At 39.4% G+C, this 26,863-nt stretch overlaps 2 protein-coding genes and 3 non-coding genes across 5 annotated transcripts; 4 read left to right on the forward strand and 1 right to left on the reverse strand.

The window, feature by feature from the left end:
* The first annotated feature begins 684 nt into the window (after positions 1-684).
* On the forward strand, positions 685-4,426 carry rps5 (ribosomal protein S5). The gene is made up of 6 exons (XM_053510650.1): positions 685-769; positions 1,873-1,978; positions 2,223-2,432; positions 2,728-2,856; positions 3,943-4,041; positions 4,304-4,426. Exons 2-6 carry the CDS (start codon positions 1,874-1,876, stop codon positions 4,370-4,372), a joined length of 612 nt encoding a protein of 203 aa, XP_053366625.1. The 5' UTR covers positions 685-769; position 1,873; the 3' UTR covers positions 4,373-4,426.
* On the forward strand, positions 2,010-2,149 carry LOC128518206 (small nucleolar RNA SNORA3/SNORA45 family). Its single transcript, XR_008357664.1, has one exon. It is a non-coding gene; the product is annotated as a small nucleolar RNA SNORA3/SNORA45 family (small nucleolar RNA).
* LOC128518205 (small nucleolar RNA SNORA3/SNORA45 family) lies at positions 2,501-2,640 on the forward strand. Its single transcript, XR_008357663.1, has one exon. It is a non-coding gene; the product is annotated as a small nucleolar RNA SNORA3/SNORA45 family (small nucleolar RNA).
* LOC128518204 (small nucleolar RNA SNORA3/SNORA45 family) lies at positions 4,089-4,224 on the forward strand. Its single transcript, XR_008357662.1, has one exon. It is a non-coding gene; the product is annotated as a small nucleolar RNA SNORA3/SNORA45 family (small nucleolar RNA).
* A 3,812-nt stretch (positions 4,427-8,238) lies between the features above and the next one.
* On the reverse strand, positions 8,239-23,062 carry ddah2 (dimethylarginine dimethylaminohydrolase 2). The gene is made up of 6 exons (XM_053487476.1): positions 22,916-23,062; positions 19,542-19,939; positions 19,176-19,349; positions 11,528-11,647; positions 9,535-9,678; positions 8,239-8,546 (listed from the first exon to the last, which is right to left on the reverse strand). The coding sequence occupies exons 2-6, from the start codon at positions 19,827-19,829 to the stop codon at positions 8,430-8,432; spliced, it is 843 nt and encodes a 280-aa protein (XP_053343451.1). The 5' UTR covers positions 19,830-19,939; positions 22,916-23,062; the 3' UTR covers positions 8,239-8,429.
* Between the last annotated feature and the right edge of the window lie 3,801 nt (positions 23,063-26,863).

The raw sequence follows: 26,863 nt of genomic DNA on the forward strand, positions 1-26,863 counted from the left end.
GAATATACAGTATACAGTACTGTACAGTTCTACATGTATATGTTAATCTTCTGTGTGAAATCTTTAAGAATAACATATAACTAGTCTACACTGGTCAAAAGGTGAGATCAGATGGGACCAGAGCAAAAATCACAGCAAAAGAGAACTAAACACTGTGTAGTCAGGTCAATCAGTCTACAACACCTGGTAGATACAGTGTGAGGAACAAACAAACTGAGAAGCAAATAAAATTTAATTAATATTACACATACATGCTGTAAACAACTTTTACTAAATTAATTTCAAACAGCTTATATACTGTACATAGATATACTACGGAATGGGAAAATTATGTAAAAGGAGTGGTGTTCAGGTCAAACGGGGACTTGCAGTGTTGTTTATTTATTTATTTTATTTAGTTTGATTTACAATGTCTTGTAAATTTCTCGTGAATAAGGGCAAAACATAAGTATCAACCCCCATATGCACACACACACACATCCCTTATTTCTGTTTCACAGAGTTAGCAAACCTACTGTAAATATAGATGAATTATATATATATATATATATATATATATATATATAATATATAAACTAACTATATTCTAAAACATATAGGTTGTAGTCATGGCTTGTCATCACAAAAAAACTACAACTCCCGAAACAAAATAAAATCATACCGGAAGTTGAAACGTGCGTTTCCGGTGCGAAACCGGATGTTGGTCGTGCACGCGCGGCGCAGGCCCTTTTCTCTCTGAGCGCAGTGCCAGTGTGGACTTCAGACACGCGTGAGTAAGAAATAACCGAATAATTTCACCCCTAAAACCTTTCAAAACGTAGACTTTTTGCATGGTACAGGTTTGTAAAGTTGTTTAAAACGAATCGGGTCGCCCCAGAGACTGTATTTAGCTACGGAATTCTTTTAAAAGTGTTAAAAATGAGACCGAGTTTCGCTTCAGCACGCGCCCGGGCGGCCATTAGCATCTGCCGGAGTTAGAACAGGACGTTGTAGTGTATGAGGGCGGGTTAAACTCATCATTAGTTTTATTTTTTATTATTATATTTTTAATAAATGTTAAAGTGTGTATTAGTGTTCTAATTGGCTGTGTTGTGTGTTTAAATGGTTTATTATCCGTTCCTGTGGGGGTTTAGTCTCGCGGCCTCGGCTAGCATGTCGGTGTGGCGCGAGCGCAGATTAGCATGGATGGAGGTTTATTTTATAACATTTTTATGCGTTTTAGTATTTTTATTATTTATGGGTTTAATTTGGTGAAATGTGACTATTTTGGCCTTTTGTAGGCTTTCCCACACTTAAGATAAGTTAGCTCAACATTTGTATAACGTGTCATGGCAATGTGAAGAAAATAAAAATTAATAAATTTAGACATTTAGTTCATTTCGGTGGTTAACAATAAAAGAAAAATAAATTATAATCGTCAGTTATGTTTTTCTCCTGTGCAGTACGTTATTTCTATCAGTATGGTTCTAGTTAAGAGAGAGGTTCAGATCCAAATTTAGTCATTATTTGTTTATTTAATTGATGTTTCTTGTAATTCATCAAACGCAGCTTTAAATTCTACTTTGATATTGTTTTTTTATTACATCAGTGTTTTAAAAACTCGTTATGTATTGTACATATTACATTAATTAATTAACTTTTTGTCTGTAAGTATCATGACTTTATAAATATCCTAATTTAGTTTTCCCCGATCTTGAGACATTTTTAAACCTTAAAATTTAAGTAAATGCAGGTTGTTCCTTATAACAGAAAAAAAAAAACTTTTAGCTTAACTCAAGTTCATGATGTTTGTATACAATACAAACTAACTTGTATGATGCAAGAGTTAGACATTTAACTTCAAGTTAAATTAAACTGGTTTCTGGTTTCCAGAATGGCAGACTGGGAGACTGCGCCGGCTGTGGCCGAGACGCCCGAGATCAAGCTGTTCGGCAAATGGAGCACCGATGACGTGCAGATCAACGACATCTCCCTTCAGGTGAGGTTTCTCAACTTGACCGACGCTCAGGAGCGAGGCTAGAGTCACATCTCGACATGTGCGGTTGTCCCGTTGTGCTATAGCTCTCGTAGATTAATCTCATTCTCTCTGCTTATTCATTGGCTGCTGCTCTTCTCCATCGCTCGGCCAATCACCAGCTCAGAGACACTCCAGATTTGCTTGTGCGTTCGTGGGCACTCGGCTGTAAACGAGGATTGTTTTAATCGTGCGGTGTTTGTTTCAGGACTACATCGCCGTGAAGGAGAAGTATGCCAAGTACCTGCCTCACTCCGGAGGGCGCTACGCCGCCAAGCGCTTCCGTAAGGCTCAGTGCCCTATTGTGGAGCGTCTCACCAACTCCATGATGATGCACGGACGCAACAACGGCAAGAAGCTGATGACTGTGCGCATTGTTAAACACGCCTTCGAGATCATCCACCTGCTCACTGGAGAGGTACGAACAAACACCTGAGCGAAACTTTTTTTTTGTCTAATCTAGACCTGATCCTCTTCCACATTGTAAGCGAGGCTAGAGTCACATCTCGACACGCTCGGTTGACCTGATGTGCTATAGCTCTCGCAGATTAATACCATTCTCTCTGCTTATTCATTGGCTGCTGCTCTTCTACATCGCTCGGCCAATCACCAGCTCAGAGACAGATTGTCTACTCAGTCCAAGTGTCTGGATGGACTCATTTTTTTTAACACTACTAATACGGTACTGATGTGCGTGTATGTCTGTGTTCTAGAACCCACTGCAGGTTCTGGTGAACGCCATCATTAACAGCGGCCCACGTGAGGACTCCACCCGTATCGGCAGAGCTGGAACAGTCAGGAGACAGGCCGTGGACGTGTCCCCGCTCCGCAGGGTCAACCAGGTACACGCTTAAACACAAACACTTAGCATGGTGCTTCCAGATTTTGCTTAAAAGTGTGTCTAGGGAGGAGGGATGACTAAAGCATTTTTTCATTATTTTACTTAGTCGGAAAGTTAACCTGCCCACCACTGTAACGTTACAGAGCTTAGAGGGAAAACATTTCATCCAAAATACATCCGTTCACACTGATGAATTTACATCAGTATTCTGTACACACGCACGGGGGGGGGATGACAACACTTTGTCATAAATTTAACCTGATATTAGTTCAATTTATTTTCTTCAAACTCTCAGTTGATGTCGAATTAAGTCCTACATTTGTTTCAACTTTATGATTGTGCTGAGTACATGTACCGAGCCAATGTTCACATATATAGTCTCATATGGATGGGAGAGTGTAGGAGTAGATATGCAGTAGATATTATAGGGTAAGATGCAGTAGATATTAAAATTAGGATATTTACGGTAATGTACTGTATCTCTGCATAAACACTGTGTTGGTGAAGACATGTCAATAGGATAACTTGCTAAATCAGGGTGTGTGTGTATTGTATGAATGTCTGTGTAGTGCGGCCACATAACAGGTTTAATTTATGAAGTCACTGATTAAGCTGATTATTCATGGAGAATGGCTGTGCCTAATTCAGCCCTTTCTGTTTTTCATTGCCCTATGAGCGGTGTTTTGGTTCCGCTTTATAATCTCTTGAGACTGTGCCTAAAACCCAGTGGCAGGAAATCTAGACGTATCAAAGTGAAACTAAGGTCACCAAAAGAGTGTTCACTACTGGAACCTTTTCAGAAACATAAGGAAGGAACCGTTATAAGGGCGGAGCTTATTCAGTCAACCCTGCTTATTATTTAGATTTATAACTGTCTTTGTGCGAGTCCTGCAGTCCGGTCCTGACGTTTCCTCGTGGTCTCGACGTGCTGCAGATCTCGCAGAATAAGTCTTTGTCAGTTCATTGGCTGCTGCTTCCCATTGCTCAGCCAATCACAAGCTCAGATACAAAAACTCCATCTGTGATTAACCCTGTTGTTCATGGTTATCATTGTAGAGTTGAATATTAATGTGTGTGTTTGTTTTAGGCTATCTGGCTGCTGTGCACCGGTGCGAGAGAGGCTGCCTTTAGAAACATTAAGACCATCGCCGAGTGTTTGGCTGATGAGCTCATCAACGCCGCTAAGGTAACCGGAGTTATGATGTCATCCAGCAAAATAAATAAATAAAAAGGACCGAGGCTAGAGTCACATCCTGACACGCTCAGTTGTCCTGGTGTGCTATAGCTCTCGCAGATTAATCGCTCTCTGCTTATTCATTGGCTGCTGCTCTTCTCCATTGCTCAGTCAATCACCAGCTCAGAGACACTTCATACGCTTGCATCACAATATTTAACAAGATTTCTCTTTGTCATTTTTAATGCTGTTTTGTCTGTTATTTGGTTCTCAGGGTTCATCAAACTCGTATGCTATCAAGAAGAAGGACGAGCTGGAGAGAGTGGCCAAGTCCAACCGTTAAAACTTGTTCTTGCTTTCTATGAAAAAGATCAAATAAATTTGGAGAAACTTTAAATTGTTGTCTCTGATTAAAAAAAACAAACAAAAAAAACTAGTGTTTATCAGGTAGAAGTGTTTTAGATCCCATGATATAAAATTAATACAAGCCTGAAAAAAATTGCAGAAATTTGTTAAAGGACACATTCAATTAAATGTTATTTATATAGCGCTTTTAATAATGGTCATTGTCTCAAAGCAGCTTCACAAAAATGCAAGAATTTAAAAAAAAAAAGAAAATGTTTGTAAGTGTGTGCGAGAAAAATGTCTAGATAATAATGAGATGAATGAAATGTCTCTGATGAGAGAGGGAAAAGTCCCTGAAATGGCAATAGGAAGAAACCTTGAGAGGAACCAGACTCAACTGGGAACCCATCCTCATTTGGGTGATAACAGATATAAATAACATCATGTGTGTTATGCAGCTGAAAGTTCAATATAACAAAAGTTATTTAAATTAACATAAAGTCCAGTTCAGCACAGGGATGAGTCAGTAGGTGCAGAGGGCAGATGGGGTCTGGATCACAGGGAGCACAGGAGCAGGATGTGTAGCTCCAGCCATCATAAAGCAGAATCCAGCTGGAGCTGGTCCTTCTCTGGATGCCCCAGGATCCTTGCAGGGTTGGCCTTTGTCTACTAAAGCTGGCACAATCTCCAGATGCCTCGGGATGGGTAGAAGAGTACATAACAGATGGAGAGAATTAGCGTAGTTGCCATTCAGGATAGATGTACTGAAGTATGAAGTTATGGGATGAGTTACGTTACCAGATTAAAGAGATACGTCTTAAGTCTACTTTTAAACTGGGAAACTGTGTCTGACCCCCGAACACTGTCTGGAAGGCTATTCCAAAGTTTTGGAGCTAAATATGAAAAAGCCCTACCCCCTTTTGTAGATTTTGAAATTCTGGGAACTACCAGAAGTCCTGAGTTTTGTGATCTTAAGGAGCGTGGCGGATTATAGCGTATCAGAAGACTGGTTAGGTATGTGGGAGCTAAACCATTTAAAGCCTTGTATGTAATTAATACTATTTTGTAATTAATTCTAAACTGAACAGGTAGCCAGTGCAGGGATGATAATATAGGTGTTATATGATCATATTTTTTGGATCTGGTGAGAACCCTGGCGGCTGCATTTTGGACTAACTGAAGCTTGTTTATTGAGGATGCAGGACAACCACCTAGTAATGCATTACAATAGTCCAGTCTGGAGGTCATGAATGCATAAACTAGCTTTTCTGCATCAGATACGGATAAGATGCTCATAAGCTTGGCAATATTTCTAAGATGGAAAAAGGCTGTTTTTGTGATATTGGAAATATGATTTTCAAAAGACAAGTTACTGTCTAATATTACGCCCAGGTCTTTTACTGTTGAGCTAGTAGTAACAGTACATCCTTCTAAACGCAGGCTGAATTGTGAAAGCTGTTGTGTGCTGGTTTTTGAGCCGATGAGTAATATCTCTGTCTTGTCTGAGTTTAGTAAAAGAAAGTTATTGGTCATCCAATCTTTTATGTCCTGGACACACTCGGTTAATCTAGACAACTTGGGTATTTCGTCTGGTTTTGTTGAGAACCATCACTTTTTGCATTTTGTCTGCCGCCCATTATAGTACCGCAGTTTAATTTGGAATTCTGTTATCAAGTTTGAAATATTTCTCTATTTTCATTCTTAATCAGAGCCAAATAGATCAAAGTTTAAAGTTAATTTATTTAGTTTAAAGTTCATTTATCTTGGTCTTGTTTCAGAATGGCTGCTGCTTAACATTCAGTTCTAGTTCTCAACTCTTTCATCTTATAGCAGCTATAAATATAAAACTCAAGTGTTTTATGAAGAGCTCACTGCCATCTAGTGGAGAAATGGTGTATAGCAAATAGATCGTCACATCGCAAGCGCACATTTTCCTAAGGCCATGCAGGTGTAAAGCGATGTTGCAATCATCATTTACAGTCGTTTGTGTGTTTAATCACCATCTGTGAACCTTTGGAAAGAACTTAAACAGAAAAGTGGGGAACAAATAGGAAATATTTACCTATCTTTTTTTAATTACAGACATCATAAATACAACTAACAAACCAATAATAAAAAATATTAATTTTCGCCAGTCAGTGTTTTAGGATTCAATATACAAATTAATGAACAAAACACACAAAGAGGAGGAAAAGGGGGAAAAAAGAGTCAAACAAAGATACTACATCTCTAGAGCTTGTAAGATAGATTGAAGTCAAGTTTGTGTGCATTCATCTTCATGTACGAGATAGGAAGTAAATGTAAAGTTTATCGTAAAATGCTTAATGAAAAAAAGTTGTTTTCCTGAATCATGATTTATAAATAAATCTCCAATAGAATGATTCACGAGCTCCGCGTGCACGAGCCTCAAACCAAGGGAAGCGCCTAATGGATCAGTCACGTGATTCCGGCGAACACGAGACTTGGTTGGTCGTTGGTCACATGACTCTCTTGGCGCCAAAACGCCTTGAAGCGAGGCTTAATTTGGACACGCCCTCTTCGCCGGGGGCGTGTCCAAATGTGTATATGTTTAAGTTACCTTTGGATACGCCCCTGGTCTCGTGGATGTTCTATGACGTAAACATTAACTATAAATGGATAACATATATGATGTTTCCTCTTTAAAGTAATCAAAACCTGTAATTGTTGTATATTTCCTGTGCAGTAACCAATTTTTTTATGGTTATTTGGAAATTAACCAAACTGTTAACTATTGATTATTTTCCCATAAAGGTGTCTTTCACACACACACACACACTGTTTTATTCCTTAAATAAAAACATTGAAACAGCTTATCCATCAAAGTACATCAAAACATGATTCAAGAGTCCAGGATTTTCAGAGATTTAAAGATTCTCTATTAAATCTATGACTGCAAAGCGGACGTAAACTTAGTGGTTATTAGTGAAGCTTGTAGAGCTCATCGTTTTATTCAAGAAAGGTTTTACTTTTTAAAAGGTTTTGCACATATCTTTCAAACACATTGCATCGCTAAAAAGTTTAAACCAGAATATAAATGTAAAATAATTATGATACTTTAGATTTTTAGTTACACTGGATTAAGTATGGTGTTCTTGTTAACATCTGTAAAAAAATCCAGATTTTTTCGATCAAATCTGGAATTTTGAACAGACTACACAAATATACAGTAATGCTTTAATATGTGTATTTCAGGTCAGTATAATCAAGTTCATAATTTTCCTAAAGATAATTTAAGGTCTTTTTAAGACAGGGAGGCTGTATTATGCTATAGCCTGCTGGAAATGTCACCAGTTGTCTCAAAATAAAACAAGATTTTTTTCAGTTGTTTCATTTTCCTATAATGTTAGGATGTACTGTTTTAAAGTAGATCATACACATAAGGATGTATTATACTGCACATTTTCTTTCAGCTTTACATCAAATAAAACCATCTGGTTTGTTAACTAGTTAGTAGCCTTAGATACTTCTACATGCTAGTGGGCTTCATTCCTAACATGAAAGTTAAACATGATGCAGATCCACAGTGAAGTGTTAAAAAATACAGATACTAAAGTAAAATGTGCGCTGCATCAACATAGCAGGGGTTTAATCCCTCGTGGCATCCCTTATCCTGCTTTTAAACAACACTTGTCTTGCTTAGTTTTTGTCTTGCTGGTGTTGCGTTGACTGTAACTGCATGTAAAGTAAACAAACACTTTTTTATAAGAAGCAAAACCTTACAGACATGATCTAGATGAGCTAGCTAGCATAGCAGTGTTAAGCTAAAGCGGATCTCGAGGGATCATGTTAACAAGAGGAACCACCGTGATCAAGAGTCTAAACCATCACAAGGTGCTAATGATGGACTGAAAATATTCATTTATTTATTAGTTAATGTACATACAGTAATACTGTTTCATATATTAAAAAATGTATACAGAGTCAATAAGCTTCATGTGTACGTGTGTCTGTGTGTGTGTGTGTGTGAAGGCTCGCAGATGTATGATGGAGCAGCAGATAATACAGATGCTCCAGATGTAAAGATATCGTTCATGTTAATAAGGGAGTTTCCTGTTGATGAGCAGACAGAATGAGGAGAGCGCCCCCCCGAGTTTACACGCCTCACTGCACGCTGTAGGGAGCAGGGTATAGCCTGGAAACTTCTGGAAGGCCTGAAGGAAAAAGAGAAAATGACACCATTATTTGAGTATTAATTGCAGGGTTTGATTATTTATATTTATATAATTTATATTATTTATTTGGTGAATGCTCTAAACGGGAATTACTGCAGAGACATTTACACACATGCAGTGTGTTCGTCATCACTGGAAGAATATTTACATAATAATAATAATAATAATAATAAGAAGATTATTATTATGTACCAGAGGTGTACAAATACACCGCCTAACACAAGTCACCATTTCAGATGGGTTAAATTATTGGGCTGCATCAAGCAAAGACAACAACTAAGGGTATTTAAAATGACTGGAATAGAGTTAAGAAGCCTTTAAAACATTATTAAAAAGTGGAAGGAAATATGGAAACAGGGTTAGAAAAAAAAAAAGAATGAATAAAAGATCACTTAAATGTTTCAAGGTACAAAATCAAGTATCATCAGAGCTGTGTTTAATAGACACACACACACACATGATGTGATCAGAACGCACGGGATTGGGAATATGTGTGTTCATAAGAAAACCACTTCACTCATCAGAAAAAGACTTCAGATTGCTAGCAAGCATAAAAATTGGACTTTGATGCAAAAATCGAAAGGATAAAGGTCATGTGACCTGATGAGTCCAGATTGAGTCTATTCCAGGGTGATGGGTGTGTCAGGGTAAGAAGCGAAGGACAATGAAGCGATGCTTCCATCATGCATAGTTTCCACTGTACAAGCCTCTGGAGACAGTGTTATGATCTGGGGTTAATCAGTTGCTCAGGTCTAGACTCAGCAACGTCTCAGCACTGAGAACTATCTACACTGAAGAGGATTGTAGGATCGTAAAAAAGCAGAACATATATATATATATATATATATATACATACACACACACACACATAAACGTCACGGTTTGTACAGAAGAGAGAGGGAGAGAAAAGACTGCACCTGAATAAGGTGAAGTGTTAAGTGGTGCAGGTAAGCGTGGTGAAACTCACAGACACACTGTCGGGACACTCGTCCTGTGTGGGATGGAGCAGATAGTCCACCTGACCTGCACCGCGCACATACACGCAGTTAGCAGCAGCGTCCTCCGGTACGCACAACACGTCGTAATGATGATCAGTCAACTGCTCCATCACCTAAACACACACACACACACACACACACACACACACTTTTAAATTGTTATGACAGCAGTTGGACAACAATTCCTTTATTATTTTTGTTTTTTTGTTTACTTCTGATCCCTTTATTATTGCTACAGTTAATGTTGTGAAACAACTGTTTAAGCTCTCAGATATAAAACAGTCGTTTCCTCTCCTGCCTCCCTGCCTGTCATGTTTCTGAGAAATCTTAAAGACGACTTTGACACTGGAGACTCCTTCCTTACATAGCACACAAACACATTTTCATCAATTTATATAAAGCATCTGCCAGTTAAATTCCTGTTGGTTTGTGATTAGGGAAGTTAACACTAGATGCCAATACCTTAAGAACTGAAATTTTGCAAGAAATTTCGGAATGTTAAGCGTTTTTGTTTGCATCAGTGGAAAGCCAATCAAAGCTAGTTTACTTTTTTTTTTTGTTGGTATTTTGCAAAATTTAGTGAAGATTTAACTTTCTTGCGACCAATGGTGTTATCAAGGACGGTAGCAAGACGAACTTTCAGTTTGGTTTTTAAAGCAGTCGGTGCCAAGAGAAATCATAAATTAAGGTTAAGTGAGATTAAATGTCTGTTTTATAACCATGTACTTCATTTACATGCCTTTTCTACCTGTTTTCATTGTTTTTATATGAAAAAAATATGATTATAGCTTTGGGAATTAGTGAGATTGGTAATATTTGTGGATGGCTGGAACGAATTATTTGCATTTACACTATCTCCTATGGGAAAATATGTTTTACAATACAAAATTTTACCATATGAACTCACCTCCGAAACGGTTTAAATTTGTATGCCGAGGAACTGCTGTACTTCTTATACTAGAGTGAACTCTACACACCAGAGAACTGCGGTCTTTCAGTACAGCCAGGAGGGGGCACAGTTGATCTCAGAATCGTGACTAAAATGAGCAGATTAAAGATGCATCTGGGATATTTTATCAAATTTTTGACCATCTAAGATTTTATCTATAAATGAAGTAAGATGCATAAAATGCTAAATATAGCACAAAAATATAAAAGGAATGTGAACTTGAAAGGAACTTGCTGCATTTGCAGGAAACTGAGAGGACTGCTGAAGATAAATTTACGCAAACGCATACAAAAAAAAAATCCCCTGATGTCAATCGTTCAGACCGCGGATTATTATTATAATCGTTCAGACCGCAAAAGTGTCGTCTCGTCTGTTCCTTTCTGCTTGCGTCTCTTTCTTTTCAGCTTTGTGTCGGATGTGTTTCTGACTCAACCCTTATAATGATCCGGTCACATGACTAATTATGACTTTTCCATATTAAAATGAAAAAAGTTTGCATCTTAAATAGAGTAATTAACAATCTACCCCCTACGCTCTGTCTCATATAGTTTTAATGTATAAGGTAAAAGATTTTGGATTTACAAGATCATGAGAATTGAAGTTATGCAACTTTCCATTGCTGTCTGAAGCACAGACTCAAGGATTTGTAATGAAACTATTCATTCATGGACATTTACAGACTTCAGGTTTGTTAACCACAGACATGAACCGTGTCTCGCCTGAGTGACGACACCCGAGGAGAACATGTGAAGATGTAATCTGATACGGTGACATACTTTAAACAGGAATCAGACAGCCTGCTTTTAAAGATAATGAGGTTATAACATAGGACAAGGGGCGGAGTCAGGGATCAGATTACATCAGACTCAGCATCATTAAACAAGCATGTAAATGGACACCAGGGTCAGGGTCTGCTCTAATAGAACATGATGTACATTATTACATCATCTTATTCCATCACCTATTAAACACTAATAAAAAAACAAAAACAGCTCAAACCCAGGAGTTCCCACCTTTAGCGTTCGCCGCGCTCTCTCACTATTACTGAAGATGATGGTCTCAGGACCGCCCATCGAGCAGACGTTCTTCAATTGAGTACCAGCAGGTACAGGTACCGTGGACACGGCAAAATCCTATAAACACACACAAAACATTGAAACGGAGGTCTCTGAAGATGCTGGCGAGTGTAGTTCGTGTACCAGAGGTTGTTATTCCGTGCGTTGGACTCATTTGATTTCTAACATCCTTTGATTAATGTTAGATTTCTTAATTTAATCTACATGGACTACTCTATTGATGGATATTCCCTGGATACCCAACAGAACATAAAGGGCACTAACACCTCGTGTGTTAATCAGTCACGGCACCTTCGCTATGCAATGTTGAACTGCTCGCTTTATCTTCATGTATGATGTTTTTGTGCACTGGCTACATTTATTTTGGATCATCACTTGAAATTTAAGGAAGTACGTTTAAACATAAATGTGCAATAGAAAACCGAACGGAACGACAAGGTATGTTGGGTCTACTTGGTCATCCCCCGGAGAACTGTCCAGGTTGGTGACTCCACTCTGGACTGGAACCAGGTCAAGTCAAGTAATTTTTTAAAGCACATTTAACACAACATGATTAACCTGAAATGCTGTATAATCCTGAAATAGTTGCAGACATAGAAACAGACTTTAAAAACAGAAAATAATGATAAAATTCATCAAAATAAAACAATAAAAGGTCCACTGGAATGAATAATAATAAAATAATTGCTGTTATGCCAAAAACCACTGTCTATAAGCACATCAGAGCCGTGCTGATATTCAGCACAACAGCACGACCCTTAAGTGTGATATTGCTTTTTTTTTACAACAGTTCCACAAACCCTTTTTATTATCAGCCGATTTTGCTTTGTTTCCTTATTTAAGCAGTTATTTTGGATGCACCAACACATATCCTTCCGCATTTGTCCGAACTAATTAACTGCGATTGACAGTTTTAGACAAGAGGTGAGGAGAATAAACCATGGAGATGGTGGGCAGTCCTGAGAAACGAGAATTACTTTATATTTTCATTTGGAATATCAGCTCCATTGACTTCCAGTTTCTGGGTTTAAATCCCAAATAGCCTTAAATGGAAAGCTAGTGCACTATGTAGGGTGTACAATTCCTTGTTCCACACACCAAGTACTGCCCTCGATCAGGGGGTTAGAGAGAGATGGGTTTCAGGATTGTTTTAGACGCTAGGTAGTTTTTTAGCTGTGAATAAAAGAACACAGACGGTTCAGAGACGATTAGACGGTTGCTGGGGGACTGAATTAGTGTAATTAATGGTATTACATCACCTTTGAAGCTGAGTAATACATATTGCTAAACGTCCTTGTCTATTATCACCACTCGTGGAGCACCTCTCATCCAATCAAACTGGAACAAACTCTTGTACAAGTGAGGGTTATAAGACAGGATGTGATGAGTGAGCATCAGTAGTGAGTGAAACTCGACGTGCATGGATGCGCTGCAGTCACAAGAGCCAGAGTAAGAGAACGTGAAAGAAATACGAGTGTTTGGAGAGCTGCAAATAAACCTGGAAAGACTGGTGTTAAAAGTTAACAACCACTCCCCCGCCGTGTTAGCAGTGTTATCTGGATATAAAATGGATATAAAGGTCACCCAGAGGACAGTTTCAGTTGCTCATTCGAAGAGTTCAATAGCCACACGGGCCTCGTCAAATAACTCCAGGAGCAAATCAACCTTGTGTCCTCTCCAGCACGTATAAAAGCGGAAGAGAGAAGGAGAGAGAAAGGGAGAGAGAGAGCAGAAGTAGCAAACACAAAACAAAAATTATTTTCCCCCGCGGAAAGGATGAGACCTCAGATTAGACACAGGAACTGAAAATAAAATTAATGCAAGAAAAACTTAATCCATAAAAAAAAAAAAAAAAAAAAAAAAGCTGCTTCAGTGGCCACAAACAAAAAGCCTGAACACACTGTCCTGTCCTGCCAGTTTCACTAATGATATGAATGAATACTACGAGAAGCCATTGCAGACAGACGTCGACCGATCATGCAGGAATCAGATTCACTGATACGATCCACTCACCAGCCAGACATATGCAGTGCTGTGCAAAAGTCTTAGGCACCCTGTGTTTTCTTTTAGTACAACCTCTGTTATAGATGGGGCAACAGTCAACAAGTCCTCAGAAGATCCATGTGTGGTTCTGCAGGGTGCTTAGTAAAACATAGCAGCTAATTTTCTTTATAGCACTCCAGAGACTAAAGGGTCCTCAAAGTGTCTTCACACCAAACACTGGCTTTAGAGTTTTTTTTTTTTTTTTTTTGTGGAAGGCATACTTGCTCTACAGCATTTGCATAAAACTTTTGCACAGTACTATAGAGTATATACACTTCTGAGAAGGATAAAAGGCACATTCTGCACTTTCTGACAGGTTTAGCCTGAGGCAAAGAAAAAGTCTCCAAAAAGACCTATTTTGGAAAAATTAGCTTATTTTGTCATGAACAAACGTTCAGATCTAGACTGAATGAAAACACGCACGAAAAAAAAATTCTTGCTTTTTTTTTTTTTTTTTACCTTTTTGATTTTTGTACTGGCCGAAACTTAAACAAATCAGATTACACACCCGATGTGAACTCATAAGAAACGCCACTTGGTAACCCTTAATCACAGCAGTACTTAGCAGTAGCTAATTTTAAAGAACTGATTCTTCATCAAGACAACCATGATTTAGGTGAAAAGGTGAAAAGCAACACCTACTCCTTAGTGAAGACTGTAAACTTTGGTACATACCACATCATGGTGTACATAATAGAGATACAATGAAACCTTGGATTACGAGCATAATTTGACCCTAAAGCCGGCTCGTATTTTAAGACACTCGTAAACCAAATCGAATCTTCCCATAAGAAATAATGAAAACTCAAATTATTCGTTTCACAGCCCCCCGCAAAAGAAAAAAAAGGCCACAGCCCTGCACTTTACATTGAAAAAAAATTGTGACAGAGCAGTGTTTCTGTGTAGAACAGAGAGAAAGAGTGTGTGTGTGTTTGTGGGGCACGGTGTCCAATGACGCGCATGCACACAGACACAAAGAAGGAAAATGGATCTTTAACCTCTCTAATGAGACTTGCTTTTCCTTAACACATGCGCTGTACACACCCACATACACACAAAATAAAATATGTTTTACACACACACACGGTCACAGTGTTATAGTAAACAGTACACGTGCACACAGATGTTGATTATACCACTGAGAGACGCGCACTTAGGCCTAGCAGCGCAAGAGAGAGAAAAAGTTGGCTCAGTTGTGATCACGTGACGCTCTGCGTCAAAACAAGAAGTGCATGCGTGCTACATGATACTCGGTACTCGTAAACCAAGACTTCAAAATTTATTAAAAATCTTTGCTCATCTTGCGGAACACTCGCAAACTGCGTTACCAACACACATGCAGATCGTAAAACAGCAAATAAACTATCCAGGGGTATGACAATCTGACTAGTTAGGTTGGAATGTCTCAGGCTCAAACCCCAGAACCAAGTTGCCACTGTAGGGCCCTTGAGCAAAGCTCTTAACTTTCAACTGCTTAGATGTTAAATAAGATAAAAAAAAGAAAGGAAAAATATAAGTTGCTCTAAATAACTGTATAGAGTTATTGAATTATCTCAGTTTTCTGATCTAACCAAATTAACCACTTTTATGGTGTAACTGTATTCATTATTTTCATTATTTAGTACTCTAGCGAAGCTTACCTGCATACTTAACCAATACCACCACTAATCAGTGAATCTGGACAGATATATAGACAGTTAGTACGGTTTTCTATAGCTTTTGTCTTTATAGAAGATGGATTATATTGGTTTTAGAAACAAATCACCAGACTGTAGGTTTGTGAAATAAATAATCAAGTAAAGGTCCAACACTAGTGAGTGTTCAGAAGGAGTTAGTGAGCATACATTGGTGTGAAAAACTATTTGCCCCCTTCCTGATTTTTTATTCTTTTGCATGTTTGTCACACAAAATGTTTCTGATCATCAAACACATTTAACTATTAGTCAAAGATAACAAGTAAACACAAAATGCAGTTTTTAAATGATGGTTTTTATTATTTAGGGAGAGAAAAAATCCAAACCTACATGGCCCTGTGTAAATAAAGTAATCGCTCCCTGAACCTAATAACTACTTGGGCCACCCTTAGCAGCAATAACTGCAATCAAGCGTTTGCGATAACTTGCAACGAGTCTTTTACAGCCCTCTGGAGGAATTTTGGCCCACTCATCTTTGCAGAATTGTTGTAATTTAGCTTTATTAATTTAATTACAAGTTTCATATGAAATCCTACGGGACTCTCTTTCTGCCTTTCAGCGAGCTGCTAAGGCAGCAAAGTGTAAATATTTTTCAGAGTTAATAACACAAAACAGCTATAAGCCAAATATTTTATTTTCTACTATTGAGACTGCACTTCATCCAAAAGTTAATCTTTTTCCTGAGGTATCTGTCACTCTATGTGAGAATTTTGCTGTTTATTTTAATGATAAGATCTCTGAAATAACAGCTACATTGTCAATGTCTTCATACAAATTGGTTGATGCTCCATATTCTGGTTCTATTTGGTCTGGATTTGAGTCTGTGAACCTGAACACCTTGATTAGGACTATGTCTAGTTTGAAATTCACAATGTGTCCCCAGGATGTTATTCCACCACGCTTTCTCAGGCAGATTATTGACACTGTTGGCCCTGATCTGCTGTCTGTTATTAACAAGTGTCTCCAAACTGGTACTGTTCCCCATGATTTTAAACTTGCTACAGTGAGACCTCATCTTAAAAAAACAAATCTCGATTCCACACTGCTGTCTAATTTCCGTCCCATTTCAAATCTGCCTTTTTAATCTAAAATCCTTGAGAAAGTTGTTTTAAACCAACTTGAGTCACATTTATCTTATAATTCTATTTGCAAAAAGTTTCAGTCTGGTTTTAAATCTTGCCATAGCACGGAGTCAGCCCTCTTACGAGTTTTAAATGATGTCTTGTTGACTACGGACTCTGGCCAGTTTACGGCTTTGGTTTTGCTAGACCTCAGCTCTGCCTTTGATCTGGTCAATCATAACGTTCTAATTTCACGTCTTGAAACGTGCGTTGGTTTACGGGGCATAGTATTACAATGGTTTAGGTCATATCTTTCTGATAGGAGGTTTGTGGTCAATATTGGGCACCATTCCTCTTCTGAGATACAGTTAAGATCTGGTGTACCTTAGGGATCGATTCTGGGTCCAGCGTTGTTCTCTCTTTATCTGCTCCCATTAGGGTCTTTAGTAAATATGGGGTCTCTTTCCATCTGTATGCAGATGACACTCAGATTTATATTCCTTTAAAGCGTGGAAATAAGGATGCCTTTAAGCCTATTCTGGATTGTTTGGGGGAGCTAAAACTTTGGCTGGCAACAAACTTTTTGAGCCTCAATGAGAGTAAAACTGAATTCATAGTGTTTGGTCCCACTGATCAATGCGTATATGATTTTAAAAGTACATCTCTATCACCGTACAGTACCTCATGTGTCAGAAATCTGGGTGTTTTGTTTGACAGTAACCTCAAATTTGATAAGCAGATAAGTACAGTGGTTAAGTCTTGTTTTTACCATATTCGTCTTCTTTCAAAAGTAAAGCCATTTCTATCTCTAAAGAAGCTTGAAATAGCTATGCATGCATTTGTAACATCTCAGCTTGACTACTGCAACTCTTTATATGTCGGCGTCTCTCAGTCTTGTGTCTCTCGATTGCAGTTAGTCCAAAATGCAGCAGCCCGGCTTCTCACAGGAAAGTGCAAATACGAGAATATTACGCCGGTTTTAATTTCACTTCATTGGCTGCCAGTTAAATATAGAATTGATTACAAAATCCTAATGTTTATTTTTAAATCTTTACATAGTCTGGCCCCACAGTACTTAACTGATTTGTTACAGCCTTACATTCCACCAAGATCACTCAGATCTACTAATTTTAATTTGTTGCAAGTGCCTAGGACAAGACTAAAAACCAGAGGTGACCGTGCCTTTTCTGTTGTTGGTCCAAAGTTATGGAACGATCTCCCGTTTCACATCAGAACTGCTCCAACCTTGTCTGTTTTTAAGTCCACTCTTAAAACTTATCTATTTTCCTTGGCGTTCAACATCTCTTGAACTATTGTTCTGTGTTTTTGGCCTTAGGAACTTCGCCTGTGTTTACAGCTTGTGTGATATCATGTTTTATAATTTGTGTCTGTTTTACTGTGTATTTATTAATAGTGTTGTAAAGCACTTTGGTCAACCTCGGTTGTTTTTAAATTGTGCTCTATAAATAAAAATTGTATTGTATTGTATTGTATTGTATTATTTGAGGGTTTTCTAGCATGAACCGCCTTTTTAAGGTCATGCCACAACATCTCAATAGGATTCAGGTCAGGACTTTGACTAGGCCACTTCAAAGTCTTCATTTTGTTTTTCTTCAGCCATTCAGAGGTGGATTTGCCGGTGTGTTTTGGGTCATTGTCCTGCTGCAGCACCCAAGATCGCTTCAGATTGAGTTGACGAACAGATGGCCGGACATTCCCCTTCAGGATTTTTTGGTAGACAGTAGAATTCATGGTTCCATCTATCACAGCAAGCCTTCCAGGTCCTGAAGCAGCAAAACAACCCCAGACCATCACACTACCACCACCATATTTTACTGTTGGTATGATGTTCTTTTTCTGAAATGCTGCGTTACTTTTACGCCAGATGTAACGGGACACGCAACTTCCAAAAAGTTCAACTTTTGTCTCGTCGGTCCACAAGGTATTTTCCCAAAAGTCTTGGCAATCATTGAGATGTTTTTTAACAAAATTGAGACGAGCCTTAATGTTCTTTTTGCTTAAAAGTGGTTTGCGCCTTGGAAATCTGCCATGCAGGCCGTTTTTACCCAGTCTCTTTCTTATGGTGGAGTCGTGAACACTGACTTTAATTGAGGCAAGTGAGGCCTGCAGTTCTTTAGATGTTGTCCTGGGGTCTTTTGTGGCCTCTCGGATGAGTTGTCTCTGCGCTCTTGGGGTAATTTTGGTCGGCCGGCCACTCCTGAGAAGGTTCACCACTGTTCCATGTTTTTGCCATTTGTGGATCATGGCTCTCACTGTGGTTCGCTGGAGTCCCAAAGCTTTAGAAATGGCTTCATAACCTTTACCAGACTGATAGATCTCAATTACTTTTGTTCTCATTTGTTCCTGAATTTCTTTGGATCTTGGCATGATGTCTAGCTTTTGGTCTACTTCTCTGTGTCAGGTAGCTCCTATTTAAGTGATTTCTTGATTGAAACAGGTGTGGCAGTAATCAGGCCTGGGGGTGACTACAGAAATTGAACTCAGGTGTGATAATCCACAGTTAAGTTATTTTTTAACAAGGGGGGCAATCACTTTTTCACACAGGGCCATGTAGATTTGGAGTTTTTTTTTTCCTCCCTTAATAACGTAAACCTTCATTTAAAAACTGCATTTTGTGTTTAATTATGTTATCTTTGACTAATAGTTAACGGTTTTTGATGGGCAGAAACATTTAAGTGTGACAAACATGCAAAAGAATAAGAAATCAGGAAGGGGGCAAATAGTTTTTCACACCACTGTAGTTCATGTGTAGGGATGCTTGTATACCTGGAATGTGTTGGCTAGGATCTCGGCTCCACGCTGGTTGGTGTGTTTGGACAGACCGACAAAGAACTCTCTCCCAGTAAAGAGCACATCGCTGCCCTCCAATGTGGCTCCATCATCATCCATCTCCACCAAGGTCAGTTTCAGCTCAGTCAGGACACGCCTCACTGCCTCCGTCTACACACAGTTTTCATCCTTAGATCAACCTCAAATTTAACTACAGTACATCAACAGACTTACATTTAAGTGTTTCAATTGTAATTTCCCATTCTATTGCTGTTGATTTTAACTACTTTTAACCTAAACCATTATCCACTCTTTATGGTTATAATATATTCAGTTATTAATGTGTGTGCGTGTGTAGTTCACCTCCTGGCGTCTCTCCTGACTAAACGGCTGCGTGAGGAGCGCGGTGTCTCCCTGTATGATGGCCATGTCCTCTATCCTCCAGCTCTCAGGAAGATTCATGTTAGTGTGTGTATCGGCAGGTATCTCCAGCACCTGCAGCCCCACCTTCTGCCTTAGAGTCCCCAGTAACACTCCGTACTGACGCTGCAACTTTGCCACCTCCACCTCCACCCCGCCCACATTGGGGGACTGAGGAATACCACGCACCACAGCGTGGGTGAACCGCCCATATGGACATATATTAGCCATAACTCTGAGTGTGTGCGCGTGGTGGGATGTGGTGACAGAGTGGGTACGTGCACAGTTTTTCTCAGCTGTCACCCTTGGGCTCTAATTCATCTACAGCAACACACACTCACCTGAGAGAGAGAGAAATACAGAGAGAGGCATCATTGTTAAATATAGATGACAGTTCTCTCCTTTACACCATCCCCACCATATGTAAACACGCACATTTCACATGGCTATTATTATTGTTAGAGCTGACATAACATCAGTAAATGAATTATTAATAAGCATGATGGATAATGCAAGAAAATTTGAATAAAATCAACTATCAATTGCCTGTGGACATGGACTTTCAAACCAACAAGTCTACAAAATAGATTGGTTCTTAACCAACAAGGTTTCCTAAACAGACAGATTTCCCAAATCCAACAAACTTTGTTACACATTTTCCAAACCAACAAGGTTGCCTAAACAGAAGGGCTCCCCAAACCCAAGAAGGTTGCCTAAACAGAAGGGCTCCCCAAACCCAACAAGGTTCCCTAAACAGAAGGGTTCCCCAAACTCAACAAACTTTTTGTTACACATTTTCCAAACTGACAAGGTTCCCCAAACAGACGGGGTTCCCCATCAAACAAATGGAGTTGCTCGTATCCAGTTGTCTGGACATCACAATTTGGGCCTTGTACAGTAAGTATAGTTACACTATTTCTGGAAATGTTCCAATCAGGGTTTTTGGGGTAGGAGGCCCGGAGCCTATCCCAAGAGACCTGGGGCACAAGACGGACCCTGGATGGGGTGCGAATTCAGGCGCACGCACACACATTGCAGACAATTTAGGAATGGCAATTAGCCTAATCTGCATGTCTTTGGAGTGTGGGAGGAAACCGGAATACCCGGAGGGAAAAAAAGGCAAATTCACAGACCCTGAGGCGGGAATCAAATCTGCACCTTGTAAGTGCAGGGCTACAGCGCTAACCACTACGCCACCATGCCGCACTCTGCATTATTTCCGTGAAAATGCTTTAACCTTTTTTACGCTCTGCAGAGTGTGAGCCTCAAGGATTGACTTACAAGAGTTAGCTATCTACTTTGCGGAAATTTTCATACTCAAATTATTCGCGCTGCATTGTTCCTAACCAGCAAATAAGGAATGCTGTGTTAAAGCTTTTGGCACACGTTCCCCCATGGGGTTTTGCTTTAGAAAAAAAACTTTGCATATTGCAAATGTGACGTCTTTTAAAGAGACTTTGTACTTTTTTCAGACTGGCGACAGCACGTTCATGCTGACTCGTGCATTTTGCGTCATCACTATAGTATTGGTTTAGGTGATCGTCCAGTTGAGAAAGAACTGATCTATAACAATTAACTGATTACAGAAGCACATTTAAATCTCTCATTACAATAGCGCCTGGACGCGGGTGGGATGTTCTAGGCAGCAAGAGAACATTTTGTCCCTGAAGTTGGTGTGTTGGAAGCAGAAAAAAATGTGCAAGTGTAAGGGTTTGAGCGACTTTGACAAGGGCCAAATTGTGATGGCTAGAGTACTGGGTCAGAGCAACTCCAAAACTGAAAAACTTTTGGTTGCAAAATTGGGACCTACTCAATATGAGGCTGGTGATGTTATGGCTGATCGGTGTGTATTGATTTGGGGAACCCATTGGTGTATACAGTGTGTTACATGTTTCCCAAACCCACAAGCTTCCGAAAAACTGATGGGTTCATCAAACCAACTTAGTTCCTTGGTTAAAACAATTATAACTAATATTGGTTTCCAAAACCACGAGCTTCCCTAAGCTAAATTATTTCTAAACCAGTTTTACCAGCACCAACAGATGAACTTCAAACCAAAAATACCCCAAACTAACTCACTTCTCCAAACGTATGGTGAACGAAAGTGGCTTTCAGAAGCAACAAAGTCCAATAAAACCAGCTGGGCTTTATGAATTAGTGTCATTTTTAAACACATGTAGTTCCTCTAACAAAAAGGGCCACTACAGTGACGGGTTCCTCAAAAAGACAGAGTTCACCATGGGTTATAAACATCACAACTACGGAGACACACACACATGAAGCTCAGATTCTAGAGCTGATGCGATTTATTTTTAAAAAAATAATACAGAAAAGATCCCTGATATTATTGTGATTAAAAGTAAAATGTTATGAGTATTCTTGCGGTTATTTTTTTTTTCTTATCCTTTGAAATGGTGTATTGTACACCACAGTCATGCTGAGAGAGAGAGAGAGAGAGAGAGAGAGTGCAAGCTGATCCAGCAGGATGAAATTGTTTAGTGATGCAGGAATTAGAGCTGACCGGATGAACTCCCTCTGCTCATCAAAGGTATGGGGATGTGTGTGTGTGTGTGTGTGTGTGTGTGTGTGTGTGTGTGTGTGTGTGTGAGAGATGTAAGATAAAACAGCTTAGGACAAAGCAGATCTTTTAGAGTGAGATTGTTTTTAGACTTCAGTATTTCTCTCTCTCTCTATCTCACACACACACACAGTACAATCTAGAGGCTTTTTTTTTAAACAGTCATGAAGGTGTGGTACTAGTAAAAAAAAAAATAATAATAAACTTTACCTAATGACCCAGGCATGCAACTTGAACAATGTTAAAACTATTAGCTCTGGTTATTTGAACCTCACAATGCATCAATAAAGAAGCACACACCCATTTACACACCAAACATCTGGAGCAAAAGGGAAAAATATGGACATTGTGTAATCTGATCCATATTTTTTTTCTTCTTTCCTTGCAAAGTTGCAGCAGATAAAGATGTGCAAAAACAATAGTCTACTACTCGTAAAGACTTTAAAACTTACAACAACAACAACAAAAAAACTAATTTCAAAAGAACTATATTTTAACCCAATATATTTATGCTTTCGTTATTTCAAAGAAAACATCAAACACACGCGCGCGCGCTACACTGTAACAGAGGACAACACTAAGCCATGCTGCGCTTTGATCTGCTCACTGCAGCGCTACACGCGCACTTTGAAATGTTTGTAATTTTGTAAATATTTACAGAGCGTTCTAATTAACGGTTACTTTTACTGTCGGGGCAAAACCGCGTGTAATGATCTGATCACCAGATATCTGATCTTACCTCACACACAACTACAGCCTCGGTTTGAATCCTCACGAATCTGAGACATGTCCTCTCCTCCTACACCCACAGAGCCCGTTATCCCCTCTATGTCTCTGTCTCTCCCTCTCTCTCTCTCTCTCTCCCTTTTGTCGAGCTTTCTCCCTCTCTCTGTCCACTCCTCCTTCTCCTCTAACCATTCCACTAACTCTCTTTCGATTCAGTGAATCGATTCGGGAGTCGATTCGTTTTTGTTCCATTCGCCTGCCTCATAAGAATGAGACACGCAGTGATATATTCACTTGGAACACTTGAGTCATTTTACAGACGTCGTTTAAATAAACATAACACACACATTACTTGTATAGGTTTAGAAAATACTTACAGCCAAAACACAGTATTGGTGCTGATTTGATATATTTTTATGTTATACATATAATACAAAAAATGTGTGTGGCCAAAGAAGCTTAAATTCTGAAGTTTATGCAACATGCAAGTGAACAATCTTGCTTCCCTAAAAATTTCTAACTTCAGCCGGTATGGAGAGATTATTTCAAATGCGCCCTAAAAAATGGCCATTTCTCTCGCAGCAAACAAATAATCACTTTATCATATTTACAATAATCATTCATCATTATCAAATGATTCATATTTCTTTATGAGTATTGATACTAAAAATTAATGCAAGCTTCTCAAAGCATATGACCTGTAAAAATTGTAGCTTAAATTAAAGTATTTTGTGCAAAATTTTGGGGAATTTTTTCCCCCAAATAAAATCTGTAGTGTCCGTAACCATGTCAAATTTATGTTGTGGTATTTTATTAATTTTGGCATTTTAGGATAATACACTTTTTTTTAGGTTTATGTCTTTTCATGTGAAATCTAAATTGGCCAAGTTTCATCTGAATGACAGTTAAGATCGTTAAAAGATTGGAATGTAAAAAAAGTTATGGACACTAAAACATACAAGGGCATGAAATTGTATCTAGCAAATGTTTTTCTTTTTATCTGATTAAGCCATACCACTCACCTAAAGGATTATTAGGAACACCTTTTCAATTTCTTATTAATGTAGTTATCTAATCAACCAAATACATGGCAGTTGCTTCAATGCATTTAGGGGCGTGGTCCTGGTCAAGACAATCTCCTGAACTCCAAACTGAATGTCAGAATGGGAAAGAAAGGTGATTTAAGCAGTTTTGAGTGTGGCATGGTTGTTGGTGCCAGACGGGCCGGTCTGAGTATTTCACTAACTGCTCAGTTACTGGGATTTTCACGCACAATCATTTCTAGGGTTTACAAAGAATGGTGTGAAAAGGGAAAAACATCCAGTATGCGGCAGTCCTGTGGGCGAAAATGCCTTGTTGATGCTAGAGGTCAGAGGAGAATGGGGCGACTGATTCAAGCTGATAGAAGAGCAACTTTGACTGAAATAACCACTTGTTACAACCGAGGTATGCAGCAAAGCATTTGTGAAGCCACAAACACGCACAACCTTGAGACGGATGGGCTACAACAGCAGAAGACCCCACCGGGTACCACTCATCTCCACTACAAATAGGAAAAAGAGGCTACAATTTGCACGAGCTCACCAAAATTGGACAGTTGAAGACTGGAAAAATGTTGCTTGGTCTGATGAGTCTCGATTTCTGTTGAGACATTCAAATGGTAGAGTCAGAATTTGGCGTAAACAGAATGAGAACATGGATCCATCATGCCTTGTTACCACTGTGCAGGCTGGTGGTGGTGTAATGGTGTGAGAGATGTTTTCTTGGCACACTTAGGCCCCTTAGTGCCAATTGGGCATCGTTTAAATGCCACGGGCTACCTGAGCATTGTTTCTGACCATGTCCATCCCTTTATGACCACCATGTACCCATCCTCTGATGGCTACTTCCAGCAGGATAATGCACCATGTCACAAAGCTCGAATCATTTCAAATTGGTTTCTTGAACATGACAATGAGTTCACTGTACTAAAATGGCCCCCACAGTCACCAGATCTCAACCCAATAGAGCATCTTTGGGATGTGGTGGAACGGGAGCTTCGTGCCCTGGATGTGCATCCCACAAATCTCCATCAACTGCAAGATGCTATTCTATCAATATGGGCCAACATTTCTAAAGAATGCATTCAGCACCTTGTTGAACCAATGCCACGTAGAATTAAGGCAGTTCTGAAGGCGAAAGGGGGTCAAACACCGTATTAGTTTGGTGTTCCTAATAATCCTTTAGGTCTTTAGGTGAGTGTGTGTGTGTATGTATATATGTATGTATATACACACACACACACACACACATATGTCTGGGCAAAAACCTTTCTTTAATACATATATAGATTTCAATTAATAATTGTTGACCAAGATGCCAGTGCACACTGTTGCAGCGGCACAGTGGTTCTCAGTTGAAGCGAGGCTGCAGGGCAGATGCACTAGCTAGGCTAAGCAGGAAGCAGGCAGCCACACAGACCACCGCTTATGTAAAATGTGCTACTAAGGGAGCGAACACACTAGACAAGCTCTACTTGGACATTAAACTGGGCTACTGGGCCAGACTACTACCACACCTCAGCCAGTCTGACCACATGTCCTTACTTTTAGTTCCTGCATATGCTCCGCTCATGAAAACTGATCTCACAATAAAAAGACATTTACTAAGAACTGCATAAACATTGTCACTGTGGACAAACGCATCTGGGTTAAACCCAAAAGCCCTGGATAAACAGGGAGGTCTGGCAGCTCCTGAAGGAGAAGAACACTGCCATTAAGTCTGGCAACAGGGCTCTCTACAGTCCAGCCAGAGCCAACCTAAAGAGAGGGATTAGAGAGGCCAAGTTGGGTTACAGGAGAAGAATCGAAGACAGGTGTGGCAGGGAGTCCAGCATCTCACCAACTACAGGACCAGTGTCTGCGATGCTGTTGGTGATGCCTCGCTGGCAGAGGAGCTGAATCACTTCTTTGCCCGTTTTGAGGTGGATCAACCAGATGCAGCCACACTTTCACCAGTGGCCCAAGAAGAGTGGACAGTGGAAGAGTGTGAGGTGAAGCATACCCTGTGAACCGTAAACACTAGGAAGTCTGCAGGACCTAATGGTGTCTCTGGACAGGTGCTAAAGGACTGTGCAGACCAGATGACTGGAGTCCTCACCAGGATTTTCAACCATTTCCTGTCTCAGTCCACTGTCCCACCCTACCTGAAGTCCATGATCGTAGTTCCCTTCCCCAAAACTCCCAGATCACTTTCAGTTGTGGTGATGAAGTGCTTTAAAAAGTTGGTATTTTCATTATTCCCACCATCTTTACACCAGTTTGTATACAGGGCGAACAGTTCAACAGAGGACGCCATAGTGACAGTTCTCCGGGCGGCGCTGTGGTGGAAGGAAACGCAGGCGATTAGGAGGAAGAAAACAAACATTCTACCGCTGCTCATCAGCAGGGATTGTGTGGAGAGGGTTCTGTACTTCCGCTTCTTGTAAGTACACATTGAAGAGGATCTGAGCTGCAATGCTATGTAAACACCTGGGAGCTGCTAAAGAAGGGCCCGCAGAGACTGCACTTCCTGAGAGTGCTGAGTTAGAACAACATCTCCCTGACACTGCTGGTGAGAAGCATCCAAAGATGTACGATCAAAGTGACAAGACATTTCCTCGAACTTGGCCTTTAAAAATAAATGCTACGATTATAAAAATATTGAACATTAAAGTAATAAAATATATTTTATCATGAAAGTATATACAATTTGCCAAAACCTGGTATCGTTTTTATCACTTAAGGGAAAAAGTGAATTTTCAGACAGCATCATATAAATTTTTCATAATACTTAGTGCTTTTTATCTCCTGATCCATGCTTCATTTTTGGAAATATGCATGCACATTTATATTTTTATAAGATAAAAAAAAATAATAATTTCATGCCTTTTATGTCAGTAGTGTTCGTAACTTTTTAAAATTCAAATATTCCAATGATCTTA

The sequence above is a fragment of the Clarias gariepinus genome, chromosome 2 (assembly GCF_024256425.1).
Source record: "Clarias gariepinus isolate MV-2021 ecotype Netherlands chromosome 2, CGAR_prim_01v2, whole genome shotgun sequence".
In the NCBI taxonomy this organism is placed as follows: domain Eukaryota; kingdom Metazoa; phylum Chordata; class Actinopteri; order Siluriformes; family Clariidae; genus Clarias; species Clarias gariepinus.

Excerpts from the sequence above, each read along its gene's own strand:
- ddah2 (XM_053487476.1), bottom strand. The coding sequence starts at position 19,829 with ATGGCTAATATATGTCCATATGGGCGGTTCACCCACGCTGTGGTGCGT. Across the intron at positions 19,350-19,541 it reads GTCAGGAGAGACGCCAGGAG|ACGGAGGCAGTGAGGCGTGT; the intron begins GTGAACTACACA and ends AACTGTGTGTAG. Across the intron at positions 11,648-19,175 it reads TCCTAGCCAACACATTCCAG|GATTTTGCCGTGTCCACGGT; the intron begins GTATACAAGCAT and ends GTGTGTTTATAG.
- rps5 (XM_053510650.1), top strand. The coding sequence starts at position 1,874 with ATGGCAGACTGGGAGACTGCGCCGGCTGTGGCCGAGACGCCCGAGATC. Across the intron at positions 2,433-2,727 it reads TCCACCTGCTCACTGGAGAG|AACCCACTGCAGGTTCTGGT; the intron begins GTACGAACAAAC and ends TCTGTGTTCTAG. Across the intron at positions 4,042-4,303 it reads AGCTCATCAACGCCGCTAAG|GGTTCATCAAACTCGTATGC; the intron begins GTAACCGGAGTT and ends TTTGGTTCTCAG.